This window comes from Dipteris shenzhenensis, chromosome 33 (genome assembly GCF_047967505.1).
Source record: "Dipteris shenzhenensis isolate YYH24624 ecotype China chromosome 33, Dip_SZ_1.0, whole genome shotgun sequence".
In the NCBI taxonomy this organism is placed as follows: domain Eukaryota; kingdom Viridiplantae; phylum Streptophyta; class Polypodiopsida; order Gleicheniales; family Dipteridaceae; genus Dipteris; species Dipteris shenzhenensis.
In genome coordinates, this window is record NC_141628.1 from 29,640,395 (window position 1) to 29,661,954 (window position 21,560).

The following is a 21,560-nucleotide window of genomic DNA, read 5'->3' on the forward strand; positions in this document are numbered from 1 at the left end:
GATGAGGGATATATATCTGAACCAAAACAAAGAGACTATCTGTCATAGAAACAAACAGTTATTTCGTTTCAAGTGTTTCATTACACAAATACACTTACAATTGGGTCTATGGTGTGGAAGATGAGCAGGATAATTTCGCAATACAAGTTCTCGATGCATGTAGACATGTTGTATCCAAACCTCTCTGACACATCTTGTGCCTTCCCTTTTTACTCTAAAATCTTTCACTCTGCCTTTCCAAGAAGCCAAAAAAGTGTTAGTTGATCGTTGCTTTCTCCGCTTGTTGGGTTGCATTAGAACCCAATCTCCTTTTGCCACTGCTATCTTTTTCCAGCTACCGTCCACATTCATAGTATTGGAAGCTTTTACACATGAGATTAGTGAGGTAGGTCTTCGTGGCAAAGAGATACTTTGCACATCCACATCTTCGCCAGGTAGAGCGATAGACCATTTCATAGTGGCATGACCAAGGTTTTTGGTTGCCATCTAAAATCCTCACTCGAATACCCACGAAGTCAAAGAAACACACAACAAAATAGTAAGACATTAACAAAAATGAACGAAACTAAGAATAAGCAAATAAAAGGTGAAATGAGCTTATTGTCTTGAAAGTTTAAGAGCAAAACAACAATAGTGATGCAACAAGGAATACTTGTCGAAGAGAGACTGGAATGGCTTGTCGTGGTGAAAGTAGAGGAATGCTTGTTGAAGAGAGAATGGCACCGGAGAACAAGAGAAAGTGGATGGTTGTTTTGGGTCACCACACGGGAAGGTTTCAAAATGGAGCTCTGTTTCGATTTTGGGTCCACATCTCTTGATACGATAGGCAAACCATAAAAGAAAAAAAAACAAATCTTCTCATTAATGCCACATGCTTGTAACAACATAAGTACTATTTTCTTTTTCATATTTTTGGCTTTTTTGTGGAATTTCTACATTACGTTGGCCTTCTCCTCATTGGTTGAGAGACATTTTTTTGAAACCCTAAAAGGCCTCAAAATGAGATCCCTTTTTCCTATTGCTTAAAACAAACACATGCTCTCACAGATACATATCCACACATCCCCACACATACTTGAGCATCCATCTATACAAAGATATTCATATTGAGTTTGTGTCAACACTCCAAGGGTGAAGGGCGTGATAGAGGCTCAGCACTAAAGGACAAGACTAACTAAAAAGTAGTCAATGTCCTCTTCTTCAAGCTACAGCTCTTATGCAAAGGAAGGGCTGGCTACTATGTTATCTATACAGATGCCATGGATGGGCACCCAATGGTGGGAGCAACCATAATATAATCATATGCTCTCTCACATACATATCCGCTCACCCACACATACTTGAGCATCCATACAAAGATCTAAGCCTCTACCAGCACTCTCGAGGTGAACTGCAGACTCAAACGTGACAATGGCTAGAACTAAAGGACAAGGTGAATTAAAAACTAGTCCACATTCTCTTCATGTAAGCTACAATTGCTTGTGAAGACTAAACGATTTCAGTTTCATCTCTTCCAAACGAGTGTAAAATAATGCTTAGACAAGCTACACACCACTTAAGATAGATACAATTGATCACAATATCAGTGAGACACGACATGTCCGCTAATAAGGCTGCAACATATCTAGATGAATCCAGCCAAGAACATCCCCAAATTCATCCTTGGAAAACACAGCACATAGTGCAGCTTCACTCTCATGAGAGTCACAAGGTTGAAAACCGTGAATTGCATCACACATAGAAAAGGACTACTTACTATGACATCTCATGTACATTCAGTTTGTGGGGGCCTATGCAATAGCAAGTAATGCTTATATGGAGGCAGTGAAAAGAGAACAACGCAGTCAAAGCCTTGTTAAGCAAGCCTACCTTTGAGCTCATCATCTATGCTAAGTAAGAAACTAACCTTGGAAACCCACAATTGCTCCATTAAGGGCCTCAGCTTAGAATTACACCGAAAATTCTTTCTTATTGTTTGCAGTCTCCCAAGAGTGATTTCTGATGACACAATTCACCTCGTAAGGCATGTCTCCAGCAAAGCCAATCCCAGCTACTATTTAGCATGATTAATAGATTTCTGAATCATTTTCATATCCCAAGGCATGTTACCAACTTGGGTCAGCAGGAACATCTTCGGTCTGCCTGGGAAACGATAACCTCTGTCCTGGTGATTGTTAAGATCAATTTTGATTGAGACAAGGAATTCTCTTTCCAACTTTGTTTTTCATTGCCGCCTGATCTTACATTATCCTCTCTTCTTGCAATCATCTAGATTTATTCTAAGCTCTGATTACAACCTAATATCGGCTACTTATCTTACGTTATCCTCTCTTCTTGCAGCAATCAGACATATTCTGAAGCTTCATTGTCTTCTACATGGTCTGGCAGGACCCGTTTAAAAAAATTGTTGGTCTGTTCTTTTTATCTCCTTTGTAGACGTCTGGAATTCACCAATTGTTCAAAGCAAAAACAGATATACTTCATCAGCCATTACGTGCGATGTTTATGTTGGGACCATTTAGAATACAGTCATCTCTCGGCTATACAATCCTCTTCCCAATATCCAAATACTCCTTCAGCAGTTTGATTATTGTTATAGTTTCTCTCCCTGTCTCTCTCTCTGCCAGATTATTGATTGCTTGTCGAATGCTCATGACTCACAGAAAGGATCAATTACATTTTCGAGGATCGATACATCGCAGATTTCATACATTCAACATTGCGTACAATGATTTACCCAGTTGTCTATCCCACAGAAATGTCAGAACATTTCTAGTTGCATACAATTTGAGAGTTTTCCTGCTACCATTTTGCATTGTCATGTACTGTGAGTCCTTAGTATACCTTGTTTCTGCTTTGGGAAGCACTGTGCAGACTCCTGTTTCAGTTCTGGATGCATTTTCGTTTTGCCTTCCTATATCCAGAGTCCTGGGTTTACTCAGCAGTATATTCAAGTCGGCTCAGGGAGTGTCGTGCTGCCGGAATTCTGAGATTTTCCCCTTCTTTGACTCCCCATGACCTAAATTCTGGGTTTGTCTGCCACCACCACGGCTAAAACAGTGTCACAGCTATTTGTAAGACTGTATTTTTCCATTGCTCTCCAACCCCAGCACCTCTCTTGCTAAAACAGTGTCACAGCTATTTGTAAGACTGTATCTTGCCATTTCTGAGCGCCTCTCTTGCTAAAACACTGTCACAGCTATTTGCAAGACTGTATCTTGCCATTGCTCTCCAAACCCAGCACCTCTCTTACTTTCAGTGTCGCAACTGACTTCTTCCCAAAGCATAGATTCTATCAAATTCATATGTTCACCCAGCAAATAACTTTATTTGGTCAGTAGCCACTACATCCACTTATGTTAGAATCACCAATTTCAAATGTTGTGGGCTGTAGCCAAACATCCCAAGCTTCAAAGAGCACTACTGTTGTGCAAGAGTAGAAAAAGTAATACAAAGCAAGGTTCTTGTGCTACGAAAGTATGTCCACTCGGCGCTCAGGACTATGAGCCCAGTAAAGAAGAAGACGGACAGCAAAAGAAAGTCTGAGAAGCCAAAGAAACAAGCGAACTACAGCAGCATGCCAGGAAACAAATCAGTGGAATGAGCAGACACCTACTATCATTCTCAGCTGCTGGGGCAGTCTAGTAAGGTCAAAAGCATGGTCTGCATTCCTGACTTGCACAAGTTGTCAAGGTAAAAGGGCGTGAGGTTCAATAAGTCTGTATGATCCATGATAGTTATAACAGCAGAATGGCCTCCTCAGTAACTCGTTTTGCCAGAGTGTGAAGTCGTCTGTTTTTTAGACCACTTCACAGTGGCTCTAGATAAGGATTCGGTAGGATCGATGCACTTTTTAAGGAGTGGATCATCGGGAGGGAAAGCAGACGCCATATCATGACAGGCTAGTACGACCAGATTCACAGCATTCACTAGCAACACCTGAACAGCAATACGCAGTAGGTTTCGAGCTCCCTCCATATCTTGCCTTTGCAACGCTGCGATGCCAGGCAACACTGCATGTTCCATTGTAGCAGTGTCCGGCAAAACAACTTCGAATTCCTGCATGATTATCACAAGGGCCAATCTTGAATCCGGAGGTAAATTCCATAAAGCTGAAAGAAACGAGCTTTGCAAGTAGGCTTCGCATCAACACCAAGGGCAGAGATTGTTCACCTTTTGCATCAAGCTGCGTTGATAGAAACCAGCTTTCAGAGTGGCGTTCGTTCCCAGGATCCCTATTTTAGGACAGCTTCCACACTCTATTGGCCGCAGATTCAAGCAGGCCAATTCTTCAGCCAGACAGTCTGCAATGTGCAGGACAGGAACAGAACAGCCTTGGGCAACCTTATCAAACCACAAATGTGAGATCTGGCACGGCAAAACAATACACCTCGCCCCCGATCGTTCTAAAAACTTTCTGCGCTCCACTAAGCCTGAGATAGATGAACTTACAGGATGAATTAGACTTGATTGATAGAGTCTCGAGATCTCGTGCTCACCAGCTGTTTTCACCTGCGAGTGAGTGCCACAGCTCACAACAAGGGGTATGTTTTCACATACATCGCCTTTGTTTGCAGCTTCCACAAGTTTCTTCATGAAATTTACAGTAGCCACAGTTGAGATGCCTCCCAGAATGCCCACCGTATTGGCGGCCCTCAAGTGTTGCGCTGCCGGCACGGCTTCAGAGGATGACGGAGAGACACTGTGGTTATCGGACGATGGAAAAATGTGGCGGTCGTGGTGCCTACCTTCCTTCTGATCGAACGACCTTTCATAAGATTGGACAAGAAACTCTGTCTGCGTTCTGTTGCGAACCGTCGCAGGAGATAGACTAAACCCAAAAGTTTGATCAGCAGAACGACGTCTTGGCAGCGGAGTTCGCGACTCCGAAAGCTCGAACGGCCTGTAAGACTCTCGAAGCCCCGAGGAGGGCTTGGATACAACCACCCCTGGAAAGGTCATTTGCAGGAGCACAGGATTTGGAAGGTTGATGGATGGATGGAGACGGAGATGAAGTTTTTGCGGCACGCTGCTTCTGTGATCTGTGCTTTCAGGAAGTGGATTAACCTTCAGGTTCCTCTACCAAATGGATAGGAAGCGAGCTGTTGCCAGAGGACAGAGAAGGCAAAGTGGACAAACACTTCGCGATCGCTGCGATGCAGCAGGATTTGACAACCAACAAGAGCTACGAAGCATTTGAAGATTCCCAAAAACAATCTTACCTCCTCCTCGACAAGACAGGTACCCAGCGCATCGTGACAAGGCAGACAAGCCACCCGTTCGCAATCTTAACTCCACCGCTGTTGTCTCAAAAATTTGTCGGAAAGATCACGGAGCTTGATGGAATCGACAGTGGAGAATTGCGAATTACCACGTCCGCTCTGTTTGAATCAATGTCGGAAATATCACGGGGCTTGTTGGAATCGACAGTGGAGAATCGCGAATTACAGCTTCCGCTGTACGATTCATTGTTTGAATTACCACTTCCTCTCTGTTTGAATTAGCACTTCCTCTCCGTTTGAATCGCTGTTTGAATTTACCACTTCTTCTCTGTTTGAATCAATGTTTGAATTGCGAATTACCACTTCCTTGCTGTTTGAATCACTGTTTGAATTAGCAATTCCTCTCTGTTTGAATCGCGAATTACCACTTCCTCTCTGTTTGAATCACTGCTGGTGATTTCAGCATCCGTGCGGTCGAATTGCATCATCGCAACGCTGTATGATTCCTTGTCGAATCTTGCTGATCTGCAATGTGCATTTCTACCACACATCACGCAGCTTTCCGTCATCTCATAGCCCTGCAAGATAAATCATAGAGAGAGTGTTTGATGCTAAAAGATTGACATTATACAAATTGCCACAGATTCCACATTCGACCCACAGCGCCAACGGCATTGGTTGACGTGATCGGGAATTGGTCCGCGGAATCCCTTCCAATTCCGCCTCTTGTCAACCAATTCCGGCCACGTTGGGGTGTGCCCGGAATCGGCCCCGGATTTCCAACTCGAAAGGGCCGGAGCTACACGAGCAACAATGACATGGCAGGTGTAGTTCTAGGTGACGTGGCACAACACCATGGGAGGAGAGGCGACATGGCGCAATGCATGAGCCACCTGACGTGTCACAATGGAGAAAATGCGCAATCCTGTTGCCCCTCCGCCAGCTCCTATGGCTACTCTTACAGCTCCTCATCCCTCTGTGTCAGTTCCTGCTAAAGTCAAAGAAGAATTGGAATAGATGTTGGCCCGCTTGCTTTTTGGTGATCCTCGTTCAAGGTGATTGGGCTTAGAACTGATCACGTAGTAGGTCACGTAGTAGGTGCTTTGTTCTTTTTCTGATTGCTCCCCATTTTGATCGTGGGGGGGATTGTTGGGGTTATTCTCTAAACTATGTCCTCATGGGGTAGTTCTTAGTGGTCTAAGGTTTGATAGAGAGTTTTTTGATTAGTGGGAGGCTATCATATGTAGTGGACAATGCACTATGATTGGACCATGCATAAGTTTTGGGTACCCTGGGCTTAGAAGTCCTTGTGAAGGATGGTTCTCCCTCATAGAACTATATGTGCAACTTACGTGCGGCCTTGAGGGTCCCTTGGCTGCTGATACGTGGGTATGAGGTTGCCTGGTGCATTACCAGATAGTGCAATTGGTGATGGGTCTTGTTGCTCCCCTCTTTTGCCTAGCAAACGGATTGATTTGGTTGGGGTCAGCCAAGTCAAACCGTCCCCTGAGATTAGAGAACGACTCCATCAAACGCAAGGCTGAAGTGGAAGGGATGGGGGATTGGGGCTTTGCAGAGCTAGAGTTGGGAGCCATGGAGACCACATCCCATGGCTTTGATGCATAAGACCACTTCCCATGTAAGCTCACCACATTGATCAGACCCAATTGTTGATGCATTTTCCACTCCTTGGCACCTACAATTGCAATAGCTTCACCAAACATACAAGGATTCTTAAACTTTACATTCAACTTGCAATTTGGCATGAGTCTAGCAACAAATCTCTGCACTTTAGGATGTCAGGAATCCCTCCATCCCTACCATAGCTCAATAAAGTTGTTCAAGTTGCGGTCCATTTCTTGATTGGGTGCTTGCTAGTAGTTGTAAAATTCCTTCCAGTTCCTATTGGGATCCCTTGTACATGCATATTGGAGCAAAAAACTAGCTCTTACTTCTTGACATTTTGCATCCCTATTTTGGGTTCCCAACATGCCTTAAATGAAACTTCGAAACCATCTCTTCAATTCTACTTGCAGACTATTAATACCCTAGGATTTGCAACAGAACTTTTAGTCAATCTCTTCCTTTTAGCAACACTGTGCACTCCAAGCCTTATATGAATTGAGAAGCATTCTCATTAGGCAATCCAAGAAACGTGGATAAATCTTGGTCCATCTCGCTCTTGCAACAACAGCTACATATGTAACGTGAATACTTCTCCTCAGTCACAGGAAACTCCTTGACGGGGGCTCTGAAATAAAGGACTATGGGTGACCACTATAATAGCTCTTCAATTCACAAACACAATAAGAGCATTGAAGATGAACCCACAACCTATTTATTTCATCAACATGCTTGAAAATGACCTGTCATAATTCAAGAAATAGAGAAACAAAGCTCAAAATTGGTGGCTCCAAAAGATTGAATAACATGTACAATTTATCTGACGATTTGCAATGCTTCAAGTTGATTTTCCGCACAGACAATCATTCATAACAACTAACAAGAAGGTCAGCACTGATGTTAAGGAGCGCTTCTCTCATAGATCCAATAATTACTACTGTGACCACTGAAATCTTAGCTGCAAAATAGGAGCAGCCTTCCAACATAAAAAACTAGGTCGTGCTCCATAATCTGTATTTTCAACCTAACATCCCATCCCAATTTTTTTGGGAAGTTGTAGAGCACAATTTCAGCTTTCCAACAAAAAGAACAGTCCTAAATTCGAGTTATGGATTAAACATCATGGCTAAAATAGTATAAACTACTTTTTCTCGGAGGTGTGACCTGCTTTTCATATATGCATGCTTCTTCTAAGCAAAACGTGACCTAAGAGACACAATATCACAGCTTCACCTAGTTCCTATGACGAGCAACTGAAAATTAGGGTCCTCGAAATCCACCTATCAATGTAAATTACCTAAGGATTGCAATAGGAGAAGTATATCCACACAAAATATTATGCATTCATTAAATTCATCAAGAGATACATGCTTATGCTCTAAAAGTAAGAACTATAATGTTTATGCTCTAAAATAAAGAACTATCATGCTTATGCTCTAAAGTTAAGAACTACCATTTTATAATAACTTACGATAACCAAACACCCTCTTAATTTGTATGTTGATCTAGGAATAGGAAAAAGATGTTCATTCATCAAACCCCCTCTTTCATTTAATTTGCAATTGAAATATAACCTCAAAACCCTTAATTTTCATATAATATCCGAATGGTCATCCCTGAAAACTAATTGTATGATATATACAAAGTGCACACTAAACTAAATTTTTTTGCATATAATACCACAACAAATCTGAGTTATGCATCAAACGATATAAGTAGTCACATATGTCATAAGATGCACATGCTTCCTCACTGTATAACTCATCTTGCATATGTAAACTTGCATTTAGCTTGAAAACATGTTAATATCCTACAAATACATCATTTAAACTTACAACTAACACTGTGAGTAATCGAGGGATGCTATCAAATTGTTGCTATAGGGCATACTAATGCTTGGCTAAGCGAGTGGTGAAGGCCCCTTCAGGGGTTAAATGAGGTCAATGGAGTGGCCAGCAAAGTAAGCCTTGATGTCCCTTGGTGGCTCTTACCTTTGTTAGAGGAGTCCAAAGGGGAGTAGTCATATGTACACGATTCCTATGTGAATGTATCTTTTCCAATGCTTGGAGCCTACTAAGAGGATGTCCCCATCCTATTGCTAAGGTTGAAATTTTAGTGGTGCAATACAAAGGGGAAGGCACTACTTACAGAAAGACTTGTGTCCGTGGTAGCACCACGTTGGGGAGTCAAAAGAAGTTGTAGTGGGATCAAAGCAAGCGGCATGTATTGTATGCTCTTACTTTCTTTGAGTGAAGGCCTTAGAGGGCTTTCCCATGCTGGTTTCTAGCATTGGATCAGAGTGAGGGTGCACTACCTAATGGGGATTTGTAAAGTTGGGGGAGCATTTGCAACACCAACCCAACTTCCTCAAAATTGGCTCCACCAACCCAATGTTGGGATGTTAGAAGGGGAGAGCATGTCGTCTGACAAGAATCATAATAGCTTTCAATTCTTTCCCATGCTAGAAACCTAGCAAGCAAGTTGTGGCTAATGCAACCTCTCAATCATAGTGTGGGCAGCGTTGGAGCGACATGTGAGGACATACTTCTACCTTGATCCCCATCGCCAGACTCAATAGCCTCCCCAGTGCGCACGGGAGGAGGCATGATCCGATCCACTGATGCAGCAGCGATGTTTGTTCCAGTTGCAACAGGGAGAGGTGATATAGGAGGAAATGAGAAGGGAGGGGGAGGAGTCGACAAGACAGAGGGGGTTGGGACTGAGGTGCCACTGTTCTGCCGAAACTCTTAAAGATACAGGGACATGAAGATGTCATATTTTGGGCCAAAACTGGGAGTGCATTAATGCTCTCCCTATTTTGGCCCAAAAGATGACATATTCACACCCCTGCATCTTTGCAAGTTGTCAAAATTTGGTTTTTTCGGCCCAAAAGATGTGTTTTTGACATCCTTGCATCTTTTGATTGTCAAATCCAAATGACATAATTCTACATATCAAATCAAATGACAAGGCATGATATAGATGAATATAATGCCTTTTTGCACCATCTAAGAAACTTACATGCATCGAAATATGAATTTATGAATTTTCAACCGATTTATTGCATCGATTTTAAAGCAAGGTTTCCTAGAATAGGGAATGGGAAGCCATTGACTATTTTGGCAAAATAAACCCAAATTTTAACATCCTCTACCTTCTAATTATGTTCCGAGGATCACTCTTGATAAACCCATAAAGCATGTGCGAGCAAGCATGTGTTAAAAATTACCCTTATTCTTGCAATTTTACATTTTGTCATAATTGGTCAAACCCCTGTATTGTTTAAATTTTCAATCTTAAAATTTTGACACCCCTTCATAAATCTGCATATATAAATTACGTTAAGTTGCTATTTTATAAACGGCATGTAAGTATCCACATAAAAAAAATACCCTTATTGACTAAAGTGCCATGTTACATGTTTAGAGTGATCCCCCTAGTAATTGTCAAACCCAAATGGGGTCACGTTAAATAGTCCTTAACTTTAGACTACTCAATTTCAAGAAATGTGACACATAACCCCCCTTTTGAATACTTTCTATTGCCAAAAGCAATTATTTTAGGACACTTAGATTCTTTCTTTGCTTGCTTGATTTTCCTATTACTTCAACAAATTCGCACTTGCTTTTTTAGGGTTGCTTGCTTTTTCCCACTCGCTCTATTGACTGCGTCACCTTGAACAACCGTCATTGTAGATGGTTCTGAAATGTGCTTATTCTCAGAAGGCTCAATCTTGCTCAGTAACCCCATCTGCAACACATTGTGTAACTTCATTTGTCGATGGAATTTCCTCTACTACATAAGCACCATTGTTCTCCCGTTTGGCTACCTCACATTTATGCTTTTTGATGCATAATCTCTCAATATGCCCCGGTTTCCCACAATAGTAACATGAACGTGTATCAACTTTGGTATCTGCCCCAACTTTGTTTTTATCTTTGATGGCATAAGCCAACTCTCCAGGTGGTTGTCAGGATTTGACCCTCTTCTCCTCACTTAACAAAAGCGTAACACAATCAAGAAAGTTTGAATCATCATCTAAGCGGAGAATACAAATTGTTTCTTCATTCTTGGTCGCAAGCTCTTTAGGACAATCGCCTTTTTGTCTTACTCTTCAACTCGTGACCCAATTGCATTAAGTTTCTTTAGAAATGCTTGCATTCAATTCAAGAAGGTTCCCAAACTTTCCAACTCCTCCATGTGTAAATCGTATAGTTATTGCTTCAATAAGGCTTTGGAATGTTTTATCATGACACTGAAAAGAGTCTCTAGGATTCTTCAGTTCTTGGCTGTCATTTTTCCTACATCCACATGATGAATGTATTCACTCCCCAGGGCTCAACCAATTAAACCAATTGCCTTATTGTTTCTCTGAATCCAAGTTGCTACATCACGCTCTGCATTTGGTTTCTTGTCACTTCCACCTATCAATCCCCATAAGCCTTTTTGCATCAGATAGAGTTGAGTGGCCAATTGCCAAGATGGAAAATTCCTTCCATTGAATTGACAACACAAACTTCCAAAGCTTTCTCCTTCTTTGTGGTGTCCATTGATTACTGCTTTAAGATTGCCTCTTGCTGAGTGTGACAATAGCGCGCAAAAACAAGCTTCTACAAGTATATCCAAGGATAGGTGCTTTCTATAATGACAACTACTCCTTCATCGCTTGAAATATTGAGGTAAAACAAACAACATAGAATGTCCATGGTTTGCTCTTTTCGACATGCACAGACTTCACAGCTACCACAAATCCTCAGAAACATGGCTCTTACACCAAATGTTGGATTAGAGTGCTCATATTCTAACAAATTGAGGTAAACATAAGCAGTATAACACATTTTCTTTTCTTGTTATCTACTACTTTTGAAATCGATCCACAAAGAAAATCATTAGTTTTTTCTACCAACCCATTGCATCAAGGATAATAGGCAGTTGACATGAGATGGTTGATTTTGAACTTTTGCATCAAGTATTCCATAATTCATTCCTGAAGGACCTCCCTCGATCTGTAAGGATTTCCAATGGACACTCAAATTGAGCACATATGTACTCTCTAAAAAAGGATGTCACTGTCGTTGCCTTATTATTTATTGTGGCATTTGCCTCTTCCCATCCGCTTGCATAACTCTGTGGCCACCAGTATATAATACTTCCCACGTGAGGAGCAACGAAGTGGTCCCACAAAATCTAAGCTGCATCTCTCAAATGGGCCATATGCTAGAATAGGTTGTAAGGGTCCAGGAACCAAATTCTTGTGCCCATATGCTTGGCACACTTCACAGCTTTGGCACCACTCATAGACATCTTTATTGAGACTAGGCCAATAATACCTAGTGTTGAGAATGCGAGTTGTGCTAGTTGTAGCGAAGTGACCTGAACATTCATGGCATAGATCCATAATTCTTTTGGATTCTTCTAATCTCACGACCCTACCAAGAACCTTATCTTTACCTTGATTGTAGAGAACATCACCTAGAATTGTGTAAGGATGAGCTTTCCTTACCAGCCTTTGCTCCCTTACCAGCCTTTGCTCTGTTGAGGGCTCAATAATGAGAAAATTGTCCTATATCCAAATATTGTTAAACATCTTGGAGTTTTGACCAACCTGTATCTATCAACAAAAGAGTAGCCATTTTGATGTTTCCCTCCTTGATGCAATCTTCTAATCCATAAATTAATGCATTATATTTGGCCACATTATTTGGTATAGCATTTGAAAATTATATGCCGTTGGCCCATACCTTATGAATCACACAAAATGATCCCCCCGGCTCCATCAAAATGCCCTTGTCTTTGAGGGTCTCACAAGCTCCCACTTGAACTCCATCAAAATGCAAAGTGAAAGCAGTTTGTGGAGTCTCCAAATCTTCACATACCTCATCATTTGCCCCGATTTCTTCTTCTCCTTCTCTCCCTGTAATAAGATCTGCAAGAGAGGCCCTAGTGGTGATTTCAATAATGAAAATGAAAGATAATTCTTGATGTTCACAAATCCATTTTGCAAACTTTCTAGCAGGATTGGGTTTGTGAATCAAGAATTGTAAAGAAGGTTGAGATGTAAGGAAGAAAAATGGGCGAGGTAGCAAGTATGACCTAAACTTCTCTACTACAAAAGGGTGTATGCATGATGAGGCACGGTACAAAAGTGGTGTCCGAGACATTGCTATGTTGGTGCTTTTAATAGTGCTCTGTAGTGTACAATGTTTGAACATTAAAAAATCTAGCCCATAAGTGAATTCAGCTGCATGTCTTCTTGTAACAACCCTGCAATGCAAATTTGTAACGACCTCCACGTCGTGTCTCTACCAACCATGGCCTCCTCTCTCTCTCTCTCTCTCTGTCTCTGTCACTCTCTCTTTGTCTCTCTCGTTCTCCCTCCCTACATCTCGAACTCTGTTTGTTCATCTTTCACGCTATGCAAGTGGTAGGTGCTTTGAGCTCTCTCTCTCTCTCTCTCTCTCTCTCTCTCTCTCTCTCTCTCTCTCTCTCTCTCTCTCTCTCTCTCTCTCTCTCTCTCTGTATCAATTTTGGTGAGGTTGCTGCTGGTCTTGTGTCTAACCTGCCCATCAAATCTCTGATATCGATTCAAATAGTTCCAATAAATTCCTTCCACAATGTTGGTCTGTTTGCGTTCGTGGAAAACACACTATTTTTTGTGTTGATTCTGTAATTCTGGTAATGCTCTCTGCTTGACCAGCTGTCTAAAGACAAGAAACATGGTTGTGGGTTTAGTTCCTATCAGGTGTCTCTTGGTTGATGCTCTCAAGCAACCGTAGCCTCTATCTCTCATGCTCTTCAGTTGTTTTATTTCTCTTTAAACACATTGTTATACGATCTGTTCAGTGATCCTCTTGCTCAGTTGTGTTGTGTTGGAATGTTCAGACATACTTTCTTTAACATGGAGGGCACCCAGATGATTTCAAGAAGCCACAATGAATTGTGTAGATGCTCCATCCCTGCATCCTCAACGTGCACCCATTGTGCTCAAGACCAGCGCACAATTATAAGGGAGTATGAAGCGAGAAGAAAAAGGGAACAACACAAAAAAGCAAGGCTTCAAGAGTCCAATCTCACTACTGATGAAAGAAAGAGGAAAAAATTTTGTCACGACGTGGCAATGTTTTTTGCTCAACAAACAACTGGAATGGACAGTGGAGCAAAGAGAGACATATTGGATAGATTACAGGCACATCCTACCCTAAAAGTAGCCTAACTACAAGAAACAAGAGATGAATCCAATGTTCAGGTAGCTCTCCTATGTGGTGTTCGCATACCCTCGAAACAGTGAAGCGACCAAAGTCATCAGATGAACTATTTTTTAAAACGTCTAGTTTAATGATGTTAGTGAACGATGGGATAGAAGGGGCTCCCAATCTAAACATTTCAGCAACTTCAAGAGTTTTAAACATTCATAGGAGGAATTTTTATGTAGCCAAATCTAGACACCTTCTAGCCAACGACAAGCACGTAGTAGCATCTCCCAGGAAGTGAAGGACTTGGTGTCCTCCTTTTGGTCAATGCAAACTCGCGTGTCACCCAATAAGAAGGATGTATGCTGCAAACGAATAGGGAGAAAGTCTTATATAAAACACCCTATTCATCTTCTTGATATTCCCCAAGTGAGTGTTGTATCAAGATCCTTATCATCTTGATCCACTCGGTTGATAGTGCTTGGCGGTGCCATATATTGCTTGTTAAACTTACATATTGCTTGTTCGTTCTACTTCATATGACATGTACTACTTGTTAGTGCCACATTTGCTTGTTAGTGGTACTTATTGTGATAGAGTACTTGCTACTATGCTAGTTATGGCATATTCCTACTTGCTACTGCTACTTAGTAGGAGACATTGCTACTAATTGCTTGTTGTGGTTAGTCTAGTTAGTGCTACTAATTGTTAGTGCTACTAATTTCTTGTTGTGGTTAGTCTAGTTACTATGACATTGTGCTTGATAGTGCTGATTAGTGCTTCAAGTACTGCTTGTTTATTGCAACACTGTAGTTCCTATTATTGCTTAATAGTGGTTATCAGTGCTTGTTAGTACTTGCTAATGCCACATGGGTGAAAGCATGCTACGGTGTTTAAAAAAGTACTCTTTTTGGCAAAGGTTCTAGCATAGATATTGTACTAAATTGTGTACTAAAAGGCACTGACAGTTGGATTAGATTTCCACATATCGAGGAGTCCACGATCTGCAATCTACAATCTGCAATCCACTCTCAATCGAGGATGATTTCCCCACACATCGAGGAATCCGCGATCTACAATCTACTCTCAATTGACTCTCTTCTCTCTTGTGGAATCACTCGCACATGTTTGAAGCCATTGACAGTCGACTTTGTTCTCTCTCGTGGTGTCCTGTCTCAGTCCTGTCTCAGTCCCTGCAATTATCTCCACTCATCTTCACTAGAGGTCCATTGCCCTCTTTCTCTCTCCCAGAGGTCCATTGCTCTCTCTCTCTCCACAAATCTCTCCATTCTCTGTGCAAACTGGCTCTCCCCTTCTCCCTCATTGAAGCCCTCGCACTTTGGACTATATGTTCTCTTTGGCACAAAAACCAGCTATGTTTGAGTGATTCTACAGTGCTCTCTCTCTCTCTCTCTCTCTCTCTCTCTCTCTCTCTCTCTCTCTTTCTCTCTCTCTCAGGATGACTTTCTCGTATAGTAAGATTGGGCATGCATGTTTTGGCGTATTGTCTTCTTGTGTCATTCATTAATTTATGATTTACCATTGAAATACAATTGTGTGCAGGATGGAGAACTCCGCACTAGAAGTGCCACACCATGAAGGGAACTTGCTCAATGCACTGCCACATTATTGCTCCAAAAAGAACATGAGACACTTAACACTAATACTTGTGCGACATTTCAAGCATACCACAAAGAACTTGGACTTCAGAACGAAGGCTGACATTTTGTCTAACGTTATAAAACATCCAAATATGCAAGAGGTTATCGATGAGATAATTTTAAAAGCCAGTCCATATCAATGGCAATAGTGGATAATCTAAAGACATCATTGAGTCTTGTGAAAAGAGTAGAAAGTGGTGATAAGTTAGCTACGAAGAGAGCAGCTCTCCACATGATTGCCAACACTTCAGCATTTAAAAAATATAGTGATAACAAAGTAGCTAAAGCCCTTGGAATTCAAGCACAAAATCTGAAGCAACATCGCGTGGACATAAAACAAGCTTCCTTCAAATGGGAAGATGGAGGTTGAAAGCATAGACAGGATTCCTTAAGTTGTGAGGTTGTTCAATGTGTTTTCCAATTCTGGAAAGACAACACTAGGGTTTTCCCAAACAAGAAAGATGTTTACAGGCATAGGCTTGGCCCAAAAAAGTATTCAATACATCCCACCCATTTCATAGAGATGCATCGTCCTTCTTTCAATGAAGCCCAAGTTACACACTATTATTTAGTACTCTTTACAACTATTTAGTACTATCAGGGATAATATTAGTATTGTTCAAATGTTAAAGCTAACATTTAAAACTGTAACAGACTCTATATGAAGCGAATTTAGCACTAGATCATAGAATCACAGGACTAAATACTACACCGGAGACTTAATATGTTTATAGTATAGACCATATTTTAGAAATCAGTCATAGGAATAAAGATAGGACAAAATAGTATTGTTTGCTCTTTCAAGTCAGTTATTATGACTAAATATAATACTCGTTATGACTAAATAGTACTATTTAGTGTTAATTAGTAGTGTGTGATGTTTGAAATTGTTTGTATTAGAGAAGGACTTCGAGCGTAATCATTCTCTCCTTGCACTAACCCTGCTACTAGTTCTATTTAGTACTATCTAGTACTATCACTTGTACTAACCCTGCTGCTAGTACTAGATAATATTGTTTAGATATTGTTCTCTTCCTTGCCTTAACTCTACTATTACTACTATTAGTTCTATTTAGTATTATTTTGCAGTATTTTAGCACAATTTAGTACTATGTAGCACTAAGTAACATTTAGCATTGAAAGTACTATTTACTGAGTACTATTTAGGACTCAATAATTCTTAGTGCTTAGTAATATTAGCACTTAGTAAGTACTCTTCAATACTATCTAGCACTTAGTAATATTAGCACTTACTATTCAATACTAATAGTACTATATAGCACCTAGCAATATCACACTTACCATCTAGTACTTGCTATTTAGTACTAATAGTACTACAGATCAAGAATTTACTATTTAGTAGTATTAGCACCTGCTATCTAACACTTACTAATATTAACACTTCCTATTTAGTACTATCTAGCACTTACTGTTTAGTACTATCTAGCACTAGTAATATTAGCACTCACTAATATTACCACTTAATATTTAGTACTAATAGTACTATCTAGCACCTAGTAATATTAGCACTTACTAATATTAGCACTTAGTATTATATAGCACTTACTAATAGTACTATCTAGCATTGAGTAATATTAGCACTTACTAATTGTACTAAACTAGTAGCTAGTAATATTCGCACTTAGTACTATCTAGCATTTAGTAAAATATTTAGCACTTAGTACTATGTAAACATATTTAGTACTATCTAGAATTTAGTATTTAGTACTTACTATTTAGTACGATCTAGAATTTACAACAATACTTAGCACCTAGTACTATTTAGCATTTAGTGCTATCTAGCACTTACTGATATTTGGCACTACTAGTAGCAATTAAGACTTAGTCATTGAGTGATAGAACTTAGAAAAATAATGATGGAACTCTAAGTTTTAAATAACTTTTAGTTTTTCTGTCTGCTATCTAGATTTAAATTACACTGATTGTTGATGATTGATTTTGCAGGAAGAATTCTTCCTTAATTTCAAGGAGGAGCATCCTTCCATAGATATTGGTTTCCGTTATTTTCATAAATTGAAGCCCTATTTCATTCTAAAATTGAAGGAAAGGAATACTTGTTGTATTTATCATACAAGAATAGACTTGTTCCGACTAGCAGTGAATAGCACATTGTTGCATGGAGATATATGTGATTGCTTATGCAAGGATTGTAGGCCCTAAGGGGAGGACATGTGTGTTGCCCACATCAGCAGTTGTTCTTATGTGTCTAAAATGTGGCATTCGGCCATATGTCCAAAGGAAGAGGATGTTGAATGACACAAGCTTGAATGCTTATTATGCAAATGTGACAAGTGTCCACAACCGTTGTTTTGCCCATGTGAGTTGGATGATGCAAATGGTGCATTGATAAGATAGAATACGTATGAATATGTCATCAAGGATACGGGAAAAGGTGATGCAAAGAAAAGAATAAAATTCTTATATAAGGAAACTTCTCCATCCATCATCATCCCTCAATACTTACAACACTTAAATGTGTTTATCACTCACAACTTCCGTAGTTATTGGCAACACTCTCAATTCAAAAAGTGTACCACAAATTTTCCTGATGATGTGGTGCTTTCAGTTGTTGACTTTACAGCGAACTATACATTCAAAGTGCAGAATGAGGTTCAATCAATGCATTGGCATAATGACCAAGTGACCATGTTGGTTCATATTTGCTATTGGAAGGAGACGAGCGATATAAAAAAGCAATCCATCTTTTACATTTCAAATGACAAAGAACATGATGCACTATTTGTGTAGCATTGCTTTATGCTCCACCATCAATGGTTGGTGTCTAAAGGCTTGAAGTTTAAAAGACACTGAGTTTGGTCAGATGGGGTAGTGCCTCAATTCAAGGCCGCTCGCCCATTTTACTTTGTTGCAAGGTAAGACATTGGATACTACCCCCTTATTTTCTACATCACGCTGAAGATGTTGCATATTTTAAAATGCTCTAGGTATTGCTCCATTCAGGTGATGTGGAACTTTTTCAGAAGCGGTCATGGCAAGGGAGAACATGATGGAGTTGGTGCAGTCATAAAGCGTGCACTAACCAGTGAGCAATTGGATGTAAATAGTGCAAAGCTACAAAATGCACATGATGTTGTGGAATGGTTAACATGGAAGATGGGAGATTATTCTAAACAAAGGCTCTTCGTAGAAGTAAAGGTTGGTGATGTTGATAGGTCTAAAGCATGGAACTGCCAGACCATCAAAGGAAGTCATTCAACACACTGCATATTGGGTTTTAGTAACAAAGATCCCACACAAGCCTTTTTTAGACATTTGTCATGCTTCTCTCATGCTTTTGTTCATTCTGCATGGATGAAACATGGGATAAGTGCATCAATTTATCTCATGCAAGTCCATGGACCTTGAACAGGCTGGAGCCCATCAATGGACAGACTGCATCAGACATGGAGAAGGAATCTATAACATATGCGATGGATAGAGACCAACTGGCTAACATGCTTCAGATGGGTGACCATTTTGCAGTACTACGGTCCCCTACAAACAAAGATAATGAGGATTATTATGTGGTGCTGTGCTCAAAATAAAAAACAATCCTCATAGAGCAAGAGACAGATGGCTAGGATAATGTCTTCAACATTGGGGATCAAGTGGTTTTTGGAATCTTTTATGCAAAAATCCCAAAATGTAAAAGCAGTTATGCATTACTAAAAGATGCACCTCCTGCTATAGTGCATGCTGATGTGGTATTGGCAATAAAGTTCCAAATGTTGCAAGCAAAGCACAAGGTTAAAGGCCAGAGAATAGTGTATCGTGTACCCCAGGAGTTGCACGAATGAATCTTGGCAAACATTTCTCTATGAGAACTGTTGCTGAGCATGTATTTTTGCAATGGCTCTTACATATTTTTGTGCACGTTTTGTATTTTAGCTGCCCCTTTGGGGGCTGCTTTTTGTAATACAAAGGCATCTTGTTTCTCTCGGGGATGCTCTATAGTGAGGAACTTTAATAGTTTTTAGTACTATTAGTTTTAATTGTGTACTATTATATTATTATTGTTTAGGTACTGCTGTCATATCATACTATTAGCCCTATTTTTTAGTGATTGTGTACTATTGTAGTAATTTTTGTAGTTCATTTTAAGTTTGTTCTATTGTCATATCATACTACTTATTACTATTTGGTTGGTACTATTTAGTACTATGTACTACTATCTTAAGTAACTCATCTGCTGTTAATTGAGAGACAGAGAGATTGAGAGAGAGAGAGAGAGAGAGAGAGAGATAGAGAGAGAGAGAGAGAGAGAGAACCATTGTACTAATGTGATATCATACTACTTAGTACTATTTTGTTAATACTATGTGATACTATGTAGTACTATCTTGAGTAGCACATTTGCTATCAATTGAGAGAGAGAGAGAGAGAGACAGAGAGAGAGAGAACCATTGTACTACTGTCATATCATATTTTTGTAATGTTGTTCCTCTTTTTAATATATTGCACTTATAATTCAAAATGAGCCATACAAAATTAGAAGGCGCCATATAAAATCATAATGAGACATATAGAATCAGTCATATGACATTACAGAGCCCAAACGGCTTGGATACAATAGCTTTGTGCTGCACTCCATACACCAATATACAACTCGGTTAGGCTTGGATACATACAGTAGCTCTACGGCGTTGCACTCCACACACCCCAATATACTATGTTCTAGGAAGGAATGACCCTAGAACGTAGGAGTTTCCAGCCCTTGTTCCTCAGCATCCTCATGTTGGTAGCTAACCCGAGGGACTATCGTCTCAAACATTCGAAGTTGCTATTTCTTCTGGGCCATACCCTGCATCTATAAGGTATTTGAAGATGTTATCAGCCCTTTTTGCAATTCCATCCTGTAGTTCTAGAGTAGAAGAGTGTACAACTCTATTACACATTGATGGATCTGTAATGCCAGTCAAAAACAACCAACTGTATGAGCACCATAACAGACATGACACATGATTCCTTAGCTTAGACCTAACTAACAGTTAGTATTATTTTATCCAGAACCAAAATTGGTACTGTATGGTTGAGCAAAAAATACCATAAAAGATAACATATAAAAAAGGACCATATATTTTATTGCATCGACATTGGCTATTTATGCACTAGTTAAAACAATGGCTCACCTAGTACTTTTATTAGCAAACACCGGTACCATTTAACAACACCAATACCATGTAAGAACACCAGAACATTTATCAGCTCACCATTAATTTTATCAGCAAAGTAACCGACAAAGTCTGTATCACAAAGTAACCAATACAAGTCTGTATTTAGAAAGTAACAACATCTATATTCATCAATATACAAGTCCTTTACAATTTGGCCTTCAAGGCCTAGTGTATGGTGGGTATTGGTTTACATAAGGATTATGCCTAAGAATTTGTTGGCACATCTCATGTGGAAGGTTTGCTATTCTTTGTTGGATGATAAACTAGTCTATGGGATTTGGATCTTCAGTTAACAGTGAAACGACAGCATTAACAAACCCCATGTTAGCATAATCTGCGAAAAAGACTTCAACAAATAATTTGGCTGGATGCTCACTACAAGTAGCTGCTGCAATGCACTCAATCACATGGCCTTCGTAAGGGTATCTCATTGTAAAGGCAAGAACACTTTCTCTGGCATTTGCTAAATCCAATAAGTATGGGATCAACTGATCTGATAGCTCATCATCATTAGGACCTCCATCATAGGAGAAAGGAGTTATGTAGGAACCGGGTAGATTTAATGCTGCTTTCAAAGGAGTGTCGTCAACCAGGAGTGTGTTCATGGGATTATAGTCAATGTCATGCGTAGCCCATGCACTAAATGGCTTAAGCAAACACATCTCATCC

General features: G+C 40.1%; 1 protein-coding gene across 1 annotated transcript; it reads right to left on the minus strand.

Annotated features, from left to right (window-relative positions):
• Window positions 1–2,666: 2,666 nt before the first annotated feature.
• On the minus strand, window positions 2,667–5,405 carry LOC147879937 (aspartate-glutamate racemase family). Its single transcript, XM_087371847.1, has 2 exons — window positions 4,174–5,405; window positions 2,667–4,059 (listed from the first exon to the last, which is right to left on the minus strand). Exons 1-2 carry the CDS (start codon window positions 4,960–4,962, stop codon window positions 3,760–3,762), a joined length of 1,089 nt encoding a protein of 362 aa, XP_087227973.1. The 5' UTR covers window positions 4,963–5,405; the 3' UTR covers window positions 2,667–3,759.
• Between the last annotated feature and the right edge of the window lie 16,155 nt (window positions 5,406–21,560).